The sequence below is a fragment of the Ischnura elegans genome, chromosome 9, assembly GCF_921293095.1.
Source record: "Ischnura elegans chromosome 9, ioIscEleg1.1, whole genome shotgun sequence".
Classification (NCBI taxonomy): Eukaryota; Metazoa; Arthropoda; class Insecta; order Odonata; family Coenagrionidae; genus Ischnura; species Ischnura elegans.
In genome coordinates this window covers 31329741-31353134 of record NC_060254.1, presented here as the reverse complement: position 1 = coordinate 31353134, position 23394 = coordinate 31329741, and the positions used below count along the sequence as shown (strand labels likewise).

The following is a 23394-nucleotide window of genomic DNA, read 5'->3' as shown; positions in this document are numbered from 1 at the left end:
AATTATTTGGCGTGATGGCGAAATGAATCCCCACTCTGCACTCTCACCCCCATCTCCACGCTTCTTCCGTCTCGGAAATTCACACCGGGCGAGGGAGTGGAAACCTCAGTGCGTGATGCAGTGATAAACAGCGCGAAAAGTTTTGTTCATTAGCGTAGAGATGGAATTAAATTCCACGTCCTTCATCACCGTGCACATCGGAAGTCTAGTAATGTGCCAGAGGATATTTTGCTGCAATACCAAGACATAGAGTGAGGCTATTTAACCATTTAGGTTTAGTAGCTTGGTTGTTAAAATTCCCGGTGTCTGAAATGTCTTATTTAATATTGGCTCGATGCAAGTAAAGAATCTTTATGACACAATATGACAAATTATCTTTTTCCCAATTTTTACATCATTTTGTTAATCATAAACCATATTTTTTTAAATAAAATCTCTCGTTGGAGTAGAGTGGTCGCAGTAGAAAATATTTATAAAGAAATGACTGTCTGCTTTTGGCAAATTTAGTGACTATGACGTTAATAATGTAAATTTTTAATGTATTAATGTGATGCTTTTATTTTTAACACAAGTTATCGAATCTTCTTTTGCAGAGTTTCAAACTTAGAATCAAAATTTCGTGAGAAGTAACACGCTAATTATATTCGTAATGGTTTTGGATCGCCGAATTAAATTTCACATAGAAAATAAATATTTTTATGTGGCCAAAAAAACAAAGCAATCATTTCCTTGAAGTAAAAACATGCTGTTGAATTATACTAAAATTGAAGAAAAATCGCATTAGAAGGAGAATATTTGGTAATTTTATCGATGGTTCCAACTTCAAATTGAGCTTTTCTTTATTTTCGATATGGATGCAAATTTCACTTACTCAGTGAGCATAACCGAACTTCAACTGGCTGATGAAAGAAATTAAATCGACCCCCATAGCACTGTTCCCACTCTCTTTTCTATCATAGGCAAATATTGATAAGGATTTAAGTTCTTTGATTGAAAAAAAATTGAAAGGGACACTTGCGTAGGGAAGCAAAAATTGGGAAATCCGAACAAGGAGGTGGAAGACTGGAGTGAGTTTCAGCTCCAAAAAGTGATGGAGCAAAGGAGTGTTGGGATTGATCGGTGAAGATGATGAGCCAAAGGACTCGTGGAAGGCTAAAGAGCGAGATTAAAGGAAGAATGGGAAAAGGGAGTTGGGATGGTCCGTGATGCGGAAAAGGTTTGTTGATAGAGATTGCTGAGGGGGAGAAGGTGGAATAGATTGGGGGGATAATACGCGGAGCTGCGTGATTTGGAAGGCTCTGTGTCAGGGTATGGAGGCGATGGTAAGGGACCCTTAGGGTGAGTTGAAAAGAGAGGTGAGAAATATCGTGTGCTTTGCGTCTTTTTGGTACCTTTTTTTCAGAAACTTTTTCGTTTGTGCCTAAACGTAAATAATTGCAATTTATTTCTTATTATTTATGAATTCGTTTATTATACAGGGGCAATAGGTTCATCAAGCACTCAACATTCGTAAAGAACACATTCAAATTAATGTGTTAGTAACGTAAAAGGTGCATCAGTTTTTAGTTAAACGTATGGTATCACTCGCATCATGTGAAGATTCGAAATTTAAATCATGATATAGAGTTGAGCTATGCTTAAAATATGCTTGGTAATGAGAGCCTTATAAAAAATTATCATTTTTTATTATCTCTGCTTATCAATCTTTCTTACAATAGTTTTACTTTGGGCTAACCTCTGAGTGAAGATATCATGAAGATGGATACATAACGAGACAAATATTCAAAAGGGAAAATCAGACGTTACGACCGAAAAACTACCTTGTTATCCTTTAAAAGGAGATATAAACTCTTATCTGTGTAAAAGGATGGGTTATATACTTTTTGTGTAAAATAACCGACCAATATACAAAATTGCAGGTAGTATAGTTATATTTTTCTGGTCGCAGTGCGTGGTTCTGGACAAATGGAACCATAAAATATGTAGGTAGAAATCGAGTGGGAAGTGAATAGTAAATTTCAAGTATTGACTTAAATACTGTAAGTCTTCCAAGAAATATTAATTAACCAGCCTGTTTTTCGACTGCCTTATATCTTAATACTGTCGTGGCGGGTTGTGTATGTGCCATGGTAATTTCATAAAAATTGCCCTGCAGTTGAAACCCGCACGGTTTGCAAATATGTATCTCGAATCACGAGAAGTTCTGATTTAACATTACCTAATGATTCCACCAAGTCTATCCGGAGAATGTGCTCATTCTCAGTGAAAGAGGTATCTGCTTGGTGTTTTGGCCAGAGTTTTGGCGAGGTAGGGCTGAGCTCTACCCTCACCTATCCAAACCAATCTGAAGTCGAATGATTCATTGAGTGATCCCATCCTTAGGTCGTCATCCTCATATTCTATATTCACCCAGGATGAAGTTCGTCATGAAAAAATGTTTGGCTCAACCGGGATTCGACCCCGGATCTCCCAGTTGCCGATCATGCGTGTTAGCCAATCGCACCTCGAAGCGATCTTCTCAGAGCGAACTTCAGAGGATGGGTTTTACCGAACGAGGTTTTGACGTCACAAGTCCACTCTGTGTCACATGTGACGGAAGGCACTGTCGAAGAAATATATTCTACTTCGGCAACGACAATGTGCTTTTAAATTTTGGACGACCCGGTGGTTATTCGACAAGATGATCAGAGCCGGTGAGTCTATTCGTGCACGGCCTCGAAGTGCAGAGAATCAGCGGATCAAACTTTTGATCTCTGGACTCAGCCTCCCGCATTCCTTTCCTTTCGTCTTCTGCCAATTCGCTGCCTCCATCCCTCTCTGCTTTTCCCGTTCACTCCTCCGTCCCTCGATTAAGCACTTAGTGTGCAGGGGAACGCAGTTCGTTTGACTTTCGATGGAGTTCCTTTCATCTACCCAACTGGTGAAGTCGTTAGCGACACCCGTAGTTCCTCTCTGAACCCTTCCTTCGTCCCATTCCTTCCTTGTCGCCCTTCTTTTAACATCACCCTATCGCTCCCTAACCTGTCACTACATACTTAAGCTTCTCCCGCTCACTCATTTGCCTTTGCATCGGTGCCAAAAATGATATCCGTCTTCGGATTGGAGCACGAGATTTTTTATAACGAATTGCATGTTACAAGGATATGAAATATTTTAGCTTGAAAACGATTTTACTAATGTTTTTACCTATAAACGAAGTAAATTAAATATACTTGGAGCGATGTCAATGTTTGAATTATCTGCGAAATTCCAAGCATGTGGGCTCTATGATGAGAATTATTGAATATTCAAGCAGCTTACTAAATTGTTCAAAGAATAACTTCGGAAGGTACCGTGGCGAAGGTACTATGTGTACAACGTCACCCACTTTGGACTCTGGAGATCCAGGTTTGAATCTCCATCGGGAAAAATGTTTTTTCCTCAATGGAATTTTACATTGAAATGTATTCATTTTTTCCGGTAATTTTTTAGTTTAACTTTTGAAAATGCAGATACAAATAAGGCAACCATTTCATTTATGAGAGCCTGTGTGCAAAGAAAAAGGTATAAATATATGTGTCGTTTTTTACAATACGTCAAGCTGATTAATTTGAACACTCAACGTGGTTTGTTACAATGTGGAACATAATATGAGTTACAGGTCTAATGCAAAACCTATTGCCAAAATATTCACCATTCCTGATTGAGATTTTGTGTGAAGCTTGTGTCCCTAGTGTTGCGCTGTGTTGATTTCGGTTTTCTTTGCCCTTTCTTCCACCATTCGCCCAATCGTCCGCCCTATTCATTTCCACCCTCTTTCCGAGATTTCCCTCTTTCTTTCCGGCGAAATCCACGCGGAGCAGAGATCCGCAAGCTACCCGTGAAGCGTGGGGGTGCGTGAGCGACACCCCAAATTATTTCGCGCGGAAGGGCGTCGTCCACAGTTCCTCATCGCTACCCTGTTTACTGTTCTCCCTTTCGCCGTCCAACCCCACCACGGTGTTACACGCATGGTCACCTTGTGCCTCATCATTTGGGCAAAAAATCATTTCTCCTCCTTCCGATGCAGTTTTCCAATAATTACAGTTTTGGGCTCCGTAGGTAGTCTTCTATATCTCGTTCGTGGGTCGAAATTTTGCTCTAGATATCCCCTCCTAACGATTTTGGCTAAGTAAGTACTTTTTGGATACTTTTAAATAGATATTTACGTATAAAATTGGTAGTTATTTAAAATGGGGGTATTCAGGTAATTCTGAGGCTTAGTTGTAAGCGTGTTTTTAAGGTTTTGTTGAGTTTTCAAATATATTGACTACAAAATGGTCTGCCTCCACACTACCTTTTTGTATAGCCTTTAAAAACCATGCAGTGCTTCACGAATCACATCCGCCTTTAAAAAATATCAATTAATGCAACTTATATTGTTAGTCGTAGTCATTTTACATTCGCTCTCTTAATAATCCCAACTTACCCAACCCAAATTGTTTTAACTATCGCCTGTAAAATCTAAGGGGTATCTCAATTACGGGTAAAAAAATATCGTGTGGGTCACTGATACCCAAGAATATTATTACGTATGGTAATTTCATTTAATACCCGAGTTTAATCTCTCTCTCTCTCTCTCTCTCTCTCTCTCTTTCTCTCTCTCGAGGGTTTTACTGAACATGTGATTCAACCAGGGCAGTGACTTTCGCCAGAAGCTGGGATTTTCCGCAATTTTGAAATTAAATAAAATGGCAAAGAAGGAAACCAATTTCTGAGTGGCTCTTCCAAAAACTTTTCTCTCTCAAATTTAATTGTATATCATGAGTACGGTAATATTCTTTCATTTTGATCAGCATTATTTAAATTGTTTCAAGTTTGACACTATCAAATAAAACCTTACTTTAAGGATACGTATTTTAAAAATTGACTTATAACATGTGCATCATGCATCTAAAAAAATAAGCGCTAATAGAGTACCCAAGTATACCATTTCGAATTTTACTTATTTTGTTCGTTTACCCTCAACGTTAATTTTGAATACGTATTTATTTGGGGGTGATTTCTCTTTTAACTCTGAATAGATAGCCATAATATGTCACTCGTTGAAGTTTGAGGTTTTAATATTTGTAAACTCGTTTTATGTGAAAAGTACGTAAAAGAGAGTCATTTATTCCTTATTTCATGAAAAGTTTCATCAAATAGTGGCATATCTATTAGGATAACCATATAAGGTGCCTTAATAATGAGGAAAGGTTATCATGCATTAAGTTATATTACAAACCTGCAACAAGATGACATCCTTGTTCGTTAGTACATATCAAAAACGAAGTGTACTGAAGTAAAAAAATAAAAGCAGCCGCGTGAAAGAAAGGCATCGGTTATCTTCAGTTGGGATACTCATTTGTACCAGGTGCGTTCTGCTTTTTTTTCCTTCGTACACCAACAAAGTCATAATGAGAGGTGGTTTTTCGCTTCCACCCTCGTCTATTCGCTGGGTCCACTCACCCCAATCGGAAAGTCAGCTACGGGCTTCCCCTTCAAGTGAGAAAAAAATCCCCTAAAAAAAATGTTCGTTTCGTACCCTTAATCTATCCCCTCCTTGTTTCCTGGAGGGCGCCATTGCAAGCACTCGCATCAGAGCAACTGAGGACCCCTTCTGGTGCAACTGAACGCCGCCGTGACCAAAAAAAAGTCGGTGTGAAGTCGGCCGAAATAGCCTTTTGCACATGCAGCGGTGGCCGTGGAATCGTTTTTGTCAATTTTTTTTAACTCCACGCCCTGACGCAATGGGGGCTCTTTCTTCGGCCCGCCGTACTAACGTCCAGCGTCCAACGCCTCCGTTTTTCTTTTTTTTCTTTGTTTAAAAAAAGTATTGCTATTATGATTCACTCACCTAGCGTAACTCGTGACTTCTCCCTCCCTTCTCCACCCGTAGGGTATACGCTCACTCTGGAAATTCGGTAAGAAACGGGAATCATGTACTTATGAGAAAAAGCAAGCATTTCGCTCAAATTACCGAGGAAATATTTCACTCGTTCAACTATCACCCTGAAAATTACCGGGAAAATATTTTAATAAACACTTTCAATAAATTCACTTTAAATAAATGATAATCGTGCAAAATTGTGTTTCAATATGGAAAAATTCCACTCCATCACGCTTGGTTCCTCTGCTTTTACCGGAAAAATATTTGACTCGCTCCATTATTACCCTGAAATTATGCTATCCGCCATACACGCTGTAGAGAACCCTGATATGATACTGCCTGCGATGCACACGGCTGAACACCCTAAAATTATGCAACTATCTATACTTTCTCTGGCACAGCCTGAAATTATTCTGTTCACACCACATTAAAAATTTATCATTTCAGTCATAAGAATCGTTTTAGTAATCAGTAGTGCTATTGATAGTGTATATTTCGTTTGTTGTTGATATCATAATGACGTATCCATTCACATTGATTATCGAGTTCATGCACTCAGTGATTCAACCTGGAGGTCAGGATAGAGCTCACACCAGACTTGGCAGTAGAAGTGTAAATTTCAGGGTAGAGTTTCCAATTACGCACCCTCTAAGTTACCACACTCCCCTGGTTATTGCATAAAATCATGGAAATAAATACAATCCCTATGCTTTTATCTTCTTCAGATGCTATTCACCGAACAGGTGTGTAGAAATTTATTGCAAAAAAACGGGGTTCTATGAAAATGTACTTCATGTTGTATAAACTTAATACTTAATTAACTTTTTATGATCTTATCGCGTAGTACAGGTTATCTCCCGACGTTTTTGACCTCTGCTGGTCGCTACTTCAAAGGTGATTAGCCTTCACCTTTCCCGACGACCAGCGGGGGTTGCGATACGTCGGGAGATAACCTGTACTACACGATAAGACCCGAAAAATTTTATTTCGTCAATAAAATTGTTCTCGGGAATGCCGGAAAAAATTCGGGACTTAAATGTTCGTATCCGCGTGGCGACCCTGGTTGGATGAAAACAAGAGGGAACTACGTTCGTTGGCGGAGGGCTCTTTACGTTGCGAAAAGGCGTGAAAAAACTGTCGACGATTGGGCTGAAAGGTGAATTGCAAGACTGCAGGCAACGCTAATGACCAGCGCCAGGTGTCGGCGCACTGTCTATGGTGACGCCGGGCACACTTGTATGCATGCGGAGGCATTCAGTCCTACCCCGAGCGCCGTATCTCCTTCTCCGAGAAACGTTTTCAATGTCTTTTTTTTTGCGTCCCAGCTTCTCCCTCGTGCCATATCCATGCGAAACTTTCGTTTTTAGCGGAGCTTTCGCTGTCATCAATGCAAAAAAAGGGGTAAAACCCTTCCATCTGTATGCCTGAGTAGGTACTGGCTGACCCGCAGAACGCGTCTCTTTGGACAATTTTCGTTGGATGAGGATTGATCTGTGATCATTAGGAATTGCGAAAGAAAAGGCGTTTCCGTCTATTTTGTTAATCAATCATAAGAATTTTTAGGGATATTAATGAGCTGGTAACGAGGCCAAGTAAAATATGGGATTATAATAGTCTGAAACATTCTCAAAATGGGTGAAATTTCGCAATCCTATTGTTGATATTCGCTCAAAGCTCTCGTTTAATAAGCTCAAATATCAACTTTCAGACAATTATAATGGCATTTTTTTCCAACCTTAATTGTTTAATGTCCTTTCAAATCCAGAGTATTAGATTAATTTTGGAAGAAAAACTGTTTTCGTGGTAACTGCGAAGTGCATCCAAAAAAATGTTTGCGTTGCCATATCTCAGTAGGTAACTAAGGAGTTATGACCCCATGTCGACAAAAAATGCTTCAAATTGTATCCTCTACTACCTCCTGAAAAATTACAGATTCCTCCTGTAACACCCGGTATAATTGCAATACAGCCGTTTCCGTGCTCATCCTTAAGCCTAACAACAGAAGTAGAGTATTCGAAGAATGTGAATGGGACAAATTTTAATGACATTGCATTATTATTTGTATCGCAGTCTGCATAAATCTAGGAGTTCCACTAATATATCCTATCGATAATATCTCGAAAACCGAGACCCATTGTACGCTTGAATAAAACCACTTGTATCTGAAAAATTTCTTTTCCATCAAATTACGAAGTTTGGACGTGATCTGGTGGTAATACTAAGACACCTTCCCTTGTGATGTCTTCTCCTTTAAATATTAATTAACAATATTATCGGAGGTGGATTAAGATCGTTATTTTAGGGAGTCGGTTCCCCGCTTTTTCTTGGTGCCTGGATGCTATGCAATACGCTCAACTAATGAGAAACTCGTGAGTATCTCGCTCTCAACCCGCATTGTACGCTGAACTCTTGAAATAGAAAGTTATTTTGGACCACATAATTGATTACTATTTTTCTATTTTCTCTGTGTACATAATGGAGGTGCTGGTCCCCCTACCTGACCATTGTCCACCAATGATCCTTATAATTTGCATAATTCCCTCCTGAAATCTTTCTTTTATTCTAATTAACCATGAAATTTATTTATTTAGGTGAAAAGCCAAGATATTTAATATAGTAAAATCCAATGTTTTTGAAAACTCCACGTCCCCCAAGAAACCCTCATGCCTACCTTCCAAAAGATTTTGCTTGGCTCACTTTGATGAGTCAATCAATCAATATTTTTTACAATATTTTTTCGATGTTGTTATATTATTACACCGTGCTTTACATTATTTTTCTCGATTTATTTATCGGCTAAACTTCTATTAAAATCTTTTTTCACAGGGTGAAGATAATGTAGAGTATTTCTTGGGGCTCACACCAAGTGGAATTATAGTGTTGAGGAACAAGACCAAAGTGGGAAATTATTATTGGTACGTGAGTAGAATGTCTCTCGTTATTCACGTTTCTTTTTCATGAAATCCCTTGTTTCCATTGATGTCCTAATTAACTATCTTAAGTTGAATCATCATGTATCATAACCTTCTCGGAATTTAAATGCTAATCTTACATCTTAAGCAATTATAAAGTAGAGGTTCAAAAATCTAATATAGAGATATGAAAATGTGAAAAAATATGGAAATATGCATAATGATAAATTAATAAAGTTGGCATAGTTAGGATATTATTCTCTGACTTTAATCTTGCTCTCTTGTATATATTATTTATCTTTCTTTTCAGGCCCAGAATAACCAAAGTGTATTTCAAAGGGCGGTATTTCATGCTACGAGTGTGTGATAAAAATGTAAGCCGAAATTGAACAAATTTATTCTGTATTCTTGCACTTTGTTTTAAAATTAATTATTTACTCCTTTCATTTTGAGCTGTAAGTGTAGACTCCATAGTGTATAGCATTTTCTTAATGAGAGAGAATTTACCCTTTAATTTCTTTATGAGCATTCTCTCCGTGGCTAATTATATGATATAATTTCTCAGAGTGAAGAGAACACATATGGCTTTGAAACTCCATCCAAGCAAGCATGTAAGCACCTTTGGAAGTGTTGTGTGGAGCATCATGCTTTCTTCCGATTAGTACAAGTCTCTCCTCCGCATGCTGCTTCATCTGATGCACCAACTTCTGGAAACGGCAGTGTCTTCTCCATAGGATCACGATTCAGGTACAGGTGTGTGATAAATACTTAAAATACAGCAGAAATGGGCCAAAATTTACATTTAATTTCATGGTCATGCTGAGTGTGTATTTCTAAAGATTGCTTACCATTTTTCTGAAATTGATTTTGGTGGAAATTTGCCTTTTTCTTCCATTTTAAATTTAAATTACTTACCAGATATTGTGTCATGAAACTAGAATTCCAAATGGTACATTTTCAACCTGAATTAGAAGTACAGCAAACTCTTGCTCAACAATATTACTCCATTCCAGAAGACCTATTGAATTGCAAATGCCATGGTATGTTGAATGGGAATTACATATGTAGTTCAGTTTTGAAAGAGCAATTGCTCATGTTAAGTTCCCTGTGTTCAAGAATGTTTTCTGTTAACTAATGCATAAGTTGAAGAATTACTTTATTGGTAAAATAATTTTTAGTAGGAAAAATCGCTAAATTTGATATTTTAAAAAGGTAGTGTAAAATCAGCTTAGATTGTACGTTGTGTTTATTTAAGTAGAACCCATTTTAAAGCCAAGTTCTACCGTAGTATTTTTGGGATTTGTGATTGGAATGAACAGGAATATCTAAATTAAGTTTTTGGATGAAAGGGTTGAAGCAGAATAAGTTTTTAATAACCACTGACCCATAACTATCATTTTCATTTCCAATAAAATCCAACTTATTTAACTTTCAGAGATCAGCCTTATGTCATTAAAAGAGCAAGATTGATAGGTTCTACCGGCAGTGTCCTGCATAAGCATGGAATAAATTCTTTATGCAATTGTGCTAGCAGCTGATTGCTGTTCTCTGATCCATCATACTACCAACAATTATTGGAAATATGTGATTTATTCATGGGATAAATTAGCATTTAAATTTTTAGAAGCTGATCTATGGCATGCAGATCTTTTCTAATCATTTTTCATTCCTTTCATGAGTTAATTTTTTTTCCAGTGGTAGGACAGAGAAGCAGGCACAAGCAGATGCTCAGATGCGCCTCCGTAGCCCACCACAGTTTACAAGAACTCCCAGTAGGCGATACCAGCGACGTATTGTGGAGGGAGCTCAAGACAGTAAGTACTAAGGGAAAGATGTGCCAACAGTGTTTTATAAATCCTGAATCAAACAAGATTTCTGTTCTTACATTGCTTCCACTACTTTCCCTTTCCTTCCAAATCCAATCAAAATTGGCAACTTAAAATCCTCTGCCGCACAGTAAATTTAAATAACCTCTTGCCCCAGTGGTAGTCCTATTTTTCTGCAAGATGCAGTGTCATTGAATGATGAGCCACCAACAACAAGAATCTTCTGATTTATATCAAAAGCTTTCCGCTTTTATTTAATTTTGAATATTTTTTCATCTTTTGTATCTTTATGTCATAGCTTATATTAATTATTTGGCCCTTGAATAATTGACTTTGAATGCATTAGACTCAATCTGAGGAAGCGAATCTTTACGCATTGATTCAAATGTTTGAATTTGTATTTCTTATTTTTTAGTGCCAACAGTTGAAGAAATTGCCGGTAATGAGAATATACCTCCTCAAGAAATGAAGTCTGTATCCATCCCTCAGCCTGTGAGCACGTAAGTATGCGAATAGATTTATTTTTTTAATATGCCATTCACTTACATGTATCATAAAATGTGAGTCTGAATCAGTGAATAAATATTACATGTGCCTGCAATATTTATATGAATCATAATTTTCTCACCTTGTAATACACTTTAATAACCAGCATGTGTTTCACTCCCTGCACAAGGAATCTGGCTTATTCTTTGATGATGATACTTATTGCAACCTACTTTTGAATTTAATAAAGGATCACTCACGCTATATGTCCTTGAAGTTTGTCCCTTTGGCAGCCAATCTTGCTGACCTTCCTTCTTGGACCATACTTCTGTAATTATATGCTTAGGCCAGCCATCTTGGCTGGCTCGGGTATATAAGCTCATGAGTTTAGCACTCGGATGGTCGATTTGGAGATTGGCCTGAAGAGACAGAGTTCCAGCTCTCAAAGGATTTAATTGAATGAATTGTGTTATGTTAGATCTTGATATTAACTTCTTCATTAATTTACCATACCATAGTTTCAAAATTATTTTTTATCAATCATCTCAAGTTCATCATAAGTGCAATCAGACAGATTTCTCACATTATTAGCTCTGGCCTTGCTGGTTACATTATAAGTGAGCTGATTTTCAATGCCTGTGAACTGATGTATGTTTTCCTCTCTAACAAACCTAAAGTTAATGTCGTGAATAAGTTTGGGAGGAAATATTGTTGTAGCTTTCATAAATTTTGCATAGGATAACCATTTTATTTTATTTATCTCCTCAGATATATTAATAATGCTCAATGCTGTATTTCACCAGGGTTACCTCCATGTATAGATCCACCTCGATCCCAAGTGTTCTGCCCCGTTCTGATTCACCTCGAAGTATTCGAAGTGCACCATGGTCTGCGGCAACACATGGCCCCACTGGAACAGTAAACAGTGGAGTGTCAATGACCAGAGGATTGTATTCTGGGGCCAGTCCCAGATCTGTCCGTTCAGCTCCTCACCATCCACCAAATACCCAGCTTCTAAGTCGCCTTACCAGACGCTCCAGCAGTGTTGAGAGCCAGAGTTCAGTAGATTCGCGTTCCTGCAAAAGGTGAGCTACAAGGCATTCCCATTGATTTTTCAGTATATATTCTGCAATTAATTCTTTAAAGCTGACTTTCCATCACCTTCCTTCTTGGGATTCCTTAATTTCAAGTTTGAGCTCAAACTCGGATGACATCAAGGATTTAATTTAATACAGGCTTAGCTTGGATGTTCTAGCAGTGACCACCTGTGGCATGCCAGTAATGGCTTACTTCCATGGGAAGGGTTCATTTCCAATGTGTTGTATGTTGTCATTGAGTGATTCATTTGGAGATCCAATAGCTCTTTAAATGGGTACATTTTCATTTGGAAATAAAGAATGCCCCCCTCACCCAATTTTCCAGTGTATGGTTGTTAAAATCAATTTTTCCCAGCGGTTCAACATTATAGCAATAATTGTTTGCCTTTTATATTTTTATTCTTCTATCTTTACTTTTCTCAGCAGTCTAACCTTGAGGGCCAACCCTATGGGCAGTAAATAAATATTTTTTTCAGAATTTAAATCCACAGACCTTTACTATGCATTATAGATGTCTTGTATCTCTGCTACATATTAAAAATTCATACTGATGTAATTATTTTTGCATGTTTAATCGGAGCAGTATGGAATATTGCTAATGAATTTTTTAGGTGAAAATATTGCCACTTCCTCTGATTTCAATAAGAATATTCTACTGCTGAATGAATGATATTTTACCTTTGATTCAAAAAGCCTTTGGGATTAAAAATTCTCATTATGTTTTTAATGTTTCTTCAATGTAAAACTTGTTATTTATAAACCTGTACTTTAGGGGCCATCTTTCCAACTTGATGTTCATATAAAGAATATGAAATCGATGTATGAATATAATTGATATAATATTTTGTCTGATAAAAATTTTATCCTTAATCATTATGTAATGACATTGATAGGCATCACCATCACCACCGTAGTAGGCGAGGATCAGACAATGACAGTGAAGTATCCAAGTCTTCCTGCCGTTCTCACAGTCACCGCAGGCACAGGTCCCATCACAAAAGAGACTCTGGGAGTGAGACTGATCAGCATCACCGTCACAGGCATCGAAGTTATAAGCACAGGTATTTTAAAATATGGGAAATTTAATGCCTCCCATTCAAATCAAAGCAGGAACAAGTGGAATGTGAGTTCTAACAGATGACTTAACACAAATGTGATGTTAAATGCCCTCTATGGATCAATGAATGCTCACTAAAGGCATAGATCACATGGCATATCAATTTTAGCTCTCATGGGAAGCATATCTATGTGCTTGTTTGAATGGATATCGGAAAAATGTTTCAACCAATGTAAAAAGTTCTCATGGGTCTCCATTCAGATTCAGATTTCAATTAATTTCTCTGTAATCATCATAAGAATTACTTCATATATAGTGGAAATCGGAACCATTGAAGTGTCAGAAGAAGCTGTAATCTTTAGTCATTTTTTAAATTGAGAGAACTCTTTTTTTCACCGGGTAGGCTGCAAAGCCTTCATTCATCTATCATCTTATTCACTTTTCTAGTATCTCTCGTAACAATTTTGACTCAAACTTCTGTTTAGAGATTTAAAAGAAAACTTTTCTTCTTAAAGATTCAGAATGTTGTTGCAGCAAGTTTTTCTGATGTATTTCAGGCATGGAAGCAATTATGAACTGGTAGACTCAGAAGCACAGTGGAAGGAGGTACAGAGGAAGCAAGCAGAAGGTCAGTCTGGAATCCATCAAGCCACTGTCATCAAAGATCTTGGAAATAGAAGATCTGGTTACTTGAACAGTGGGATGGAAACAGAATCTGAGCTTTCTTACCATCACAAAAGGAAGCATAAAAAGCATAGGTAAACTACTTATTTCACTTAAATTTAGTGAATTGTAACTGTTAAAAGTGTATGTCCACATATTCACCATACATTTTAGTGCATGAAAATATGTGTGGACTAATTCAAGTGCTGTTTTGTCCAAGTCTGATGCAAATGGTATGTTGCATGAATATTCCTTCTCTACATTTTCCTGGAAGGAATTTGTAGCTGTCTGTAGTTAACTCTTTCTTTACACCACGTGTGGGAGAGGAATCAAAAATGGGCAAAGATTATTATCTTTTATATCTAAATCCTTGGTAATTTATTGAAATTCAAAACCATCCAAAAACTCTTTTGAAGCACATTTTGGATTATTATTAGTATGTACACGGTGCAAGTATTAGGATAATTTCTTCATTAAAGTGTTAATGGAAAACATTATCACTAACAGGAATAAAAATTTATCTGGCAGATATTCCAGTGGCAAAGCTTAAGGATAATTTTCAGTGAAACATTTATTTTGTAAATTAACTCAATCATCCATTAATAATACCCATCAATCAGAGCAAAATGACATAAAACTAAATTTCCAAGCAATAGGTACATTGCGTTGAAGTGTTGTGGACTATTGGGATATTAACTCAAGTTCCGAGGGATTCTCACGGGAAATTCCCAGTGAGAAATGGGTGGTGGAATCCACGTGGAACCCACGTGGAATCCACGTTGAGTGGTGGATATTTGGTGGTGGTGGATATTGAGTGGTTGGACCCACGTGGAATCCACGTTGATTTCAAGTGGATTTGTGGTGATTATCATAAAATGTTAAACAGAATTTTTAATTTGTGGAACTTAACTCTCTGGTGACATTGCGTCATTTATCATCCTGAAACCATGCTAGTTATGTGAAAATGTATCGCACATTCTATTTTTATATAATTCGTGGAAAGGCAGCCGTGAGAGCACATGAAAAATCGTAGACACATATATAGAAGGTTTAGATATAGAGTGGTTGAGGTTTTAATGGTTTTAGGACAGCACCAACTGCTGTTTTAATTTTTCCACCAAATTTCCACGTGGGTTCCACGTTGATTCCACGACCAAAAACACGTGGTATCCACGTTAATTCTCCACGTGGGTTCCACGTGGATTCCACCACCCATTTCTCACTGGGTTAGATTAACTCTTTTGAAGCACGTTTTGGATACCTAAATGACAAGATGGTGCATGAGGAAAATGTCCCTAATACCTATCTGTTGCCATGCACTCAAACCAGACTCATTGTGATTCTTGAGCACCAAGAGATTAATCTCTTGAATATCTTCAGAGCCTTGTGGAATAAATTATTGAGGGTCAGTGACATGAGTGAAGGCTGAATAAATAAAAGAATTGCTGATTGATCATCATACCACTGCTATCGTTATGTTATTTTCCACACACCCTCATCAAATGTGCTGGTAATTTTTTAAGGGGCGTATTGGATAAAATACCCTCTTAGATTCCTTTAGGTTTGCTACTGGTGCCGGTAGTAAAATGTTGTTTCAAAGGGTTAAGTCATTAAAATTTCTTCTCGAATTATGCCGCAAAAATTGGTATTTGTATCATACACTGAAAGGAACATTATTTTTTATTTTCTCCTGTAATCCACTGCTGTTTCATTACCCTGCCAACATCTTCATCCTGTTGACAAATCTTTTCATCTGTTTCATCATGATACATTTCAAAATCTCCATCTCACATCAGCTCCTCTGTTGATTTTTTTTACCTGACGAGCTAAGTTATATGGTTACTTCCTCAGCATTTAATTTGTAAAGAGTGAATATGTTCCCACTTCTCATCCATCAACCTTAGTTTGAGTCCAGAATCTTAATTGGACCTATGGAATAATATTGATGGTAGTCGGTATACGTAGTTATTTTTATTCCCACAGATATCTAATGGTTCTGATAAATTCTAAAGCACATTTTGCCATAGTAAAATTTGCTCTCTACACTTATAGCCAAGAAGAATCTGTGCGTTGGATCGGAAAAAGATAAAATTTTGATCAACTAGGTAATTTTCATTCACTGTTGCGGTCAACGTTTTAGAATGCTCCAAACCTGAAATCTCTTTGCATTTGTTCATCAACTTTAGTTGCTGTCCCCCATTCACCTCTAATACTACTGCTTCTACCATTTGCTTCATTCTGAATGTAGTGACAATTTTTTTACAGCGAAAAATGGCCATTTACATGTATGGATTCATTACTTTGTTTTCAGGTCTAGGTCTAGGTCACCTTCAGAAACCAAAGCTCGTCTTCCTGATGAACTCAAGAAGCACTTGGAGTTTGATTTAATAGAAACTGAAGGAATGACTGTTGACCAACTTAGAGAAATTCCATACAAGGCTGTAGAGACAGACAGTAAACCTCCAAAGATAAAATATTCTCCAAACTCTAAGCGTAGGCAGAGGTCCCCACGGAGGTCAAAGAGGTAAATATATACACATGCGAACCCTATGAGGAAGATGTAATGAAAATTCAAAAATTTTGACTGTCTGAATTTTTCATTGTGAATTTCAATTCACAAATGGAAACTTTATTTTAAAATTTTATTGTGTGCTTCAAAATGACTTGACAGTTGGGAAGATAGGGACAGCTATGAGACCAGCCATTTAGCCACGAGGTTACCAATTATGGCAACAGTGGGGGAATTTTTTCTCCAGAAGTCTTGCACTGGCTTCTATCCTCTCTCTTCTTACAGCATGTTTTTGAATAGTGAAGGCTCCCTTGTACAATTCAGGTTTACCAGCCTAACTCTGAATAGCTGATGCTAAAAAGAAAAATTTTCTGCGAGTATGGAAATTTTCATTTTAAATTAAATATCGTACTGTTTTTCTCCAAGTAAGCCCTCTATGAATGAAGTCTTCCTTCCCAATTTTTGAGAATTTGTTTTTGGAAAAAAAAAGTCACTTGTGTTTGAATACTGTCCTGCTATGAAGTTTGAAGATATCTTTCTGCAGCCCTCATTTTCGGTTGACAAAAATGCTTTGAGGCTCCGAACATATCATGCATTGCTGGAATTCATTACTTTCATTTAACTCTCCTCTACCTCAAATACATTCCTGTCTTACCTCAGACATCCGACAAATTTCTACTGTGTGAAGACTTGTTAACTCGATGCATTTACCCATGCAAGTACATAGTGGGACCATTGCTAGGATAAATTCACAAAATTAGAATGGGCTATTTCCTCAACATGTATTTGCACAATTTTGGGTGCATACAGAGTGTAATTTTGATGGTAAATGTATTATTTTCCCATCTATCCCCACAGGTAAATGCAAGCCTTAAGAGTAAGTGCTAAAGAACCGCTGAATTCTCACAAGTCAAGTCATTTGAAATGCACCTTAGTGATTCTTGCCTTTTACATGAGAATTGACAATGAGCAGGAGGTTAACTCCAAAAAAAATTTGCCCATTCATTGTAAATTTTCAATGTTACAGCTCCACATTGGATGAGAGGTGTCAACCTCCAAACAGTGGAGATAGTCCCCCGCCTCCATACTCTCCACCGAAGCAAGGGGGCCTTGGTCCAGGACCTCCAAACGGAAATCCTGCTCAGTTACAGGAAACTCCAACTAGCCCTCTCAGGCCGTCTGGAGAAAGTAATGCTAATCTAGCTACAACTAACCCAGCCATGTCAGGGAGTTTAGCTGATCTGTTAAAGAATTCTAATCCGTCCACTACCAACCATAGTCCTGCTGGATCAGTGAGAAGTAACCACTTACCAAGGTACACAGAGCCTCAGTCAGGATTCTTCATTTGAGGATTGCCATACAATTAGTGAAATATTGTTATTTATAAAAACATTGTTACTTGTGTTATCTATCCTTCTATTTTCTGTACTGAATGCTTGATTTTGTGTTCTTTATTGCCTTTTTATGTTTTTAGATCCTTTTTAGCTTGTTGTTGTTTGCTTCAATGCATGATTCTATTATTTTAAAGTATGGAATATCTGAGCTTTACTATTCATCCATAGGAATGAATGAGGTTTGAGCAATTTTTACCTAAATCATGTGAAGTTTATTGTGAAGATGAAAGAATTTACCTCTTTATTTAAACCTAAAAAGAAATAAATATACTGTCATAGTTTACTCATGGCCTGTAGTATATTTCATTTTCTGCTTTGATTCATGATCTCAGAAATCTATTGTCTCCTAACATACTCTTGTAAAAATGATGTATTATTCTATGCCTTTTACCTGAGTGAATAAAAATGTTACCTCCAAGTATGTGGTTTTATCTTTGAAAAATGATGACTACCTAATCTGAGTTGTCTGAGGATCTCATAGAGCAAATGTTTTGTATGAGAGTAAAAGAGAGTCATCATAACATTACACCTTGGTATTCGTTTAGAAATACAGGTGTGAAAAGGAGATTCTCAATTATAAAATGCAATTGCTGGAAAGCATTTAAGTACTAAATTGATAAGTAGTTGTCCATCATAAGCATTTTTTTCTTGGTATTGAAAATGTACATGATCTATCTACCCACATCAATGATGTTGATTCATTCAATTTGGCAATTATATACTCAATACTTGGTTGATGTGACTTTCATTTTTTTATATTGCTCACCTTATTGTGCATGGCAGGTTTATGTACATATGTAGTTTTTTATGTTGCACTTGCATGTTAGTTCTTATTCCATCCAGCTTTTTCTTATGTTTTGCACATGCATGAATTCACCTCAGTAGCTATTACTCATGCACAGTAGTTCAATTCAATGCTCTTCTCTATCCTCCATGATATTAAATTTCTTTATGTTATAGTAGTTTGGTCTCTGGGATACCTAATGAAAGGGATAGGCAAATGAATTTTTTCTCAACTTTTTTTTTCAAATCTTTATTGCAGAGCTGGTGTACCAGGTTCACTTCATCATTCGCCCAGTATACCACCATCTGGACATTCATCACATCGACAAGCAGGATTAAATTATTCAGCACATAAATTAACAAACAGTATATACACTCCTGGCATTACCTTTAGCTCAGCCTTGTATGGAAATGCTGGAAAACTTTTGGGTAATGGAAATATACCCAATGGTCATGTCTCTTCAATGTCTATCAGCTCAGGGTTATCTCAGAAAAATCATGACAGTGCCTACCACGAGCACTCTGATTCTGGTTTGGGAGCAGATTCTCAAGATTATGTTTATAGTGGAAGGTGAGGCCTGCAGTAGGACTTGAAACTTGCTCATAACTCAATTATGCCCTTCATTATTATTTTTTAATTGATTTGTTTTTCTTACATGAATTTTTTCCTATACTTCAGGACAAGTGAAAGCTCCCGATATCTTCAGACTAGCAGAATCTCTGCTGCCTTTACTAAGCCAGTGAGTACGAGCAAAACATACCCAACACCCTCTCCCTTGGCTGCAATGAAATCTGGGCAATCTGGTCACATGGCTTTCAAATCTAGTCAACCCCTCAGTCACCATTCATTACCACCTCACAAGCACCAAGACCGACACGGGACGACTGGCTCAAACCGTAGCTTGGGAAACCATACTAACCCCATTGATGACCTCAAGCAGAGCCATCACGGTTTGGGTGGCTGGTTGTCGCCAGAGCATCCTTCGCCAAGGCACATGACTTATTCTCCAAGCAATTTGCCCACTCCTGCCTCCCAAAGACAGCAGAACTCTGCAAACAATTCCAGTCAGCATTACGCCCGTCGCCCTCAGCTTCCCTTACCTTCGTCCAAATCAGCCAATCAAAATCTGCTACCTCCTCCTTCACCTAGTGCTGCTAATTACAATGACAGCTGGGATGATGCAAAGTCGCAGCAGACAGTGGGAAGTGGGGGAGCTGGAGGTGGTGGTAACAGTGGTGGTGGCGGTGTGGGAGAAACGCCTGCGTTGGGACCACGAGGGCCCACGCGGCTGGCTGGAAGCATGCGAAGTGTACGCTCGGGTCCGGCTGGGGCTGATGGTGGATGGTCCCAGTCGCAAAGACCACCCCCAATCAAGGACTCCAATAAAACTAATGTGAGTATTCACCACTACTAAAATGCCTAATCAGCGTAAACGTAATGACTCTAATTTTCGCTTTTTTCTGAGCAGTGTAATCCTGTGTAGCACAAAATATTTACCTTATATTTTCAAGTTCATTCATTTTCAATAATATATTCATTGCACACAGCTTCTTCAAATTACATGTAATGAATTCTGTTGGATAATCACAATTACAGTACCTCTGGAGTTGGGAAATCCAATTAAGCTGGACCACTGTGTTGGTAGTCAAGTACCAACCAGCATTCAGGGCTAACTAATTCCCTTTTGATGTTTAAATCCATCTATTTTTCTAAATTAAGATGATTTTTTTTTCATTTCTCTTATTCCAAACCCCCTAATTTGTTACCATTATTTAATTTTCGTAATACATATAATAATTCTGTGACATATTCCTCCTTTGAATATCAATACTTGTTTTCTAATGTAAGGATCCTACTGATTATTTGTGCCTGCCATATTTGTGTGTAAAAGGAATCTTAAATAAAAGAATACCAAGAACAGATTGCAGGGCTGTTTCGTCTGATTAATATAAAAATGTCTAGGATACTAATTCAGTATCGCTTTACTTTTTTAAATACCCATTACCCATAAATGAAAAATCAATTTGTTTCAATGAAGTATTCATCTTAATTATTATATTCAACCATGGAGAAACCAGATATTTTGTTTGACAAGTACTTTATCCCTAGAAAATATAACTAAATTTTGTTCAGGTGTCTACCATATTGATGCCTGTAAGAAAACCGTTATAATTAGTTTTAAATATTTTGTGCTACGAGGGATTATCCAGGATATATAATGGTTTAATTAACCTGGGTGGCATTTCAACGTGAGTGTAGAATATTATTTAATGTTTCATTAATTTAATGCCAAATGTATTTATTTCATTGCCTAGTCGCTTTGATGTACGTAGTGGCAAAGTGCTGAAGCTTAATTATTAATTTAAAATTTATTTTTTAAACTGAATTACATGGTCTCATTGGTGGCTAATGAGCATGTAAAACTGATTTAAAATGTAGAGCTAAGCAATTTTTAATAGTGGCAATCCTCTTGTCCCTTCTTAAGAATAACAAACAGCCCATAGCTTCTTATTTAATTATTTTTTTTAGAAAAAAAGGTTGTGGTAGGCTAATGCTTGCTTTGTGGCTCACCTTGCTAATACATGTTCCAGTAGTTGGATGTAATGAGCTAAAAAAGTTGCTTAACTGGTTTACATAAATTACTATTTTTTGCCATAATATGAGACATTCCAGACTAAGTTGTTCTGATGCAACTGACTGTCACGCCATCCAACTGAATGACGGCCTAATACCCTTCATTGTGTGATTTCATTTGGAAACATAGACTGGGGACCACAAAGAGGACCATAGAAATCAGGGTAGACGTCAGGGTGAGGGACAGATCCTGCGAAGAGCAAGATCGTCCAGCTTAGAGCTTATCTTGACTCCTATCATCCAAAGCACTTATCAGTGAGTATGACATAGATATAGGGAAGTACAAAAAGTAGTACATACCAGTGACAATTGCCCAACTTGATAAGCTAAAATAAATTGTGGCAAAGGTGAGCATGATGTGCATGGCCTACATAAATGAAATTAATTTATAAGTATAGCAATGATCAGCATTAAGCATTTACCAGCAATAGGAGCAAACACTATTATTTTGCATGTCCTAGGCATTAAAGGCTTTGCTGCATGCTTTAGCTTTAAGCCTTAGTAATGATTGTAGTTTTACTTATGAGTTTGTCCTCGAAAGGTTTATGCTTTTGATTATCAACCCACTTGCTGCTAGCAGTCTTTGGTGAGAAAATTGCCTCTTTTAAAATTAATATTTTTAGCTGTCTTAATTTTTTACTTGGGAATATGCAATTTAGTTTGATTAAACACCAAAATCATGCAAAAATAATTTGAAATATTGATTCTTCTTGGTGTAACAAAAAAAACAGTACAGTCCTACAAACTCATGTTGTTGTTGACTAGTTTCAATGGTTATAGTGTCATTATAAAGACCAACAGTTTATTTTTCAACAGTTTGTTTGTCTTGAAAGTGACGCTATCGTTGTCAAAAGTAGTTAACAGCAACTTGAAGTTTGTGGAACTGTACCGTGTTTTTCGTTCTACCATGTATATCTCCTTGTTCCACCAAGTCATTCCAAAATGAGTTTATTTCATTAATTTTTGTTTTTTTTCCCAATTTTGAGGTAGTATTCTTAATCGAAAGGGAAAAGTATGTCTCATTATTGATTTTGAAACTGCTGTCAGCAATTGGATTTAACAATTCTAACAACATAAATTCCTTATATTAAAAAAAGTTCAATTACAAACTAAATTAAAGCACCTTTTTTCCTAACAATGTGCTACTCATAAGCTTTGAAACCACATTTTTTTATGATTTCAACAGCCTTAAAACCCTTGAATGGGTGGATGAGATTAAATGCTACCCTAAAACTTTAAATGAAGGAATTTTCCATAATAGAATATGGTCTAAATTTTTCCAGGCAACACAGTTAAAGTCTGAGTGGAGAGAAGACCAAATAGGAAGGCAGCCATGCAATGGATCGATTTCCTCAGTACCACCTTACACCTCTGTACAGGAAGAGTCATCACCACCTACAGTTACTGAAACATCTCATGAAATGAGTACAGAGTTATGAGATAAAGTGCTTGGACAGGAGCAAGCGGTGGAATTAACCATTGGCCTCAGTTGATTCATCAGTGCCCCTGTAAGCAATGAAAATTATATACCAAATGCAGCCATATCATACCAAAACCACTGAGTAGTGAAAACATAATTTGTAACTCATCTCATAAAAGGATCTCATTTTTTTAAATGGTATATTGATATAAGTATCCCATAGCTGTGCAGGTATAAGACCTATGGAAGAATTAGGCAAAACTTTTGTGCGCAGACTTTTTCAGTCTGCACAAAAAGGCCTATTGTGATGAACATATGTCTTTTTTATCTGTCATTAAGAACACTGCAATATTCATATATGTACATATATTTCGTATAATGTGATGTCCTCATATGTTAAATAGTGTAAGGATGGTGGAGGAGAATGAAATTTTATATCAATGTATTGTAAATTTTGCAAGTTATTTAAATAAGGTATTATGAAAGCTAAATGCAAAATTTTCCATAGTAACCCATAATAAAATGTTGTCATATGATTATTGTGTAAACAACCTTTGTACAAGTATAGACCTAAAATTGTATTGTTACACCCACTCTTACTGATCCTGACCCATTTTTTATCAATATAAAACGAATGAACTCAACTAAGCTCTATAATTTTTAACAGATTCTATTTTCATAGCCTATTTAATACTAATAGAGGGTAATCCCAGGAAATCAATAGT

The 23394-nt window shown here is 37.0% G+C and overlaps 1 protein-coding gene across 5 annotated transcripts in view; it reads left to right on the top strand.

The window, feature by feature from the left end:
• The window catches only part of LOC124165942 (band 4.1-like protein 4A), an 868424-nt gene extending 845111 nt beyond the window's left edge, over positions 1–23313 (top strand). Inside the window, exons 9-22 of one of the 5 annotated variants that reach the window (XM_046543481.1) lie at positions 8714–8802; positions 9110–9173; positions 9365–9552; positions 10495–10613; positions 11041–11125; positions 11915–12196; positions 13102–13269; positions 13823–14023; positions 16240–16452; positions 17465–17752; positions 18874–19185; positions 19294–20008; positions 21380–21504; positions 22533–22633. In XM_046543481.1, the coding sequence (XP_046399437.1) occupies positions 8714–8802; positions 9110–9173; positions 9365–9552; positions 10495–10613; positions 11041–11125; positions 11915–12196; positions 13102–13269; positions 13823–14023; positions 16240–16452; positions 17465–17752; positions 18874–19185; positions 19294–20008; positions 21380–21504; positions 22533–22545 (2862 nt within the window). In that variant the 3' untranslated portion in view covers positions 22546–22633. Of the gene's footprint in view, positions 1–8713; positions 8803–9109; positions 9174–9364; positions 9553–10494; positions 10614–11040; positions 11126–11914; positions 12197–13101; positions 13270–13822; positions 14024–16239; positions 16453–17464; positions 17753–18873; positions 19186–19293; positions 20009–21379; positions 21962–22532 lie in introns of those variants that run through there. The other 4 variants (XM_046543480.1, XM_046543479.1, XM_046543482.1 and 1 more) reach the window with 4 other exon arrangements.
• Positions 23314–23394: the final 81 nt, after the last annotated feature.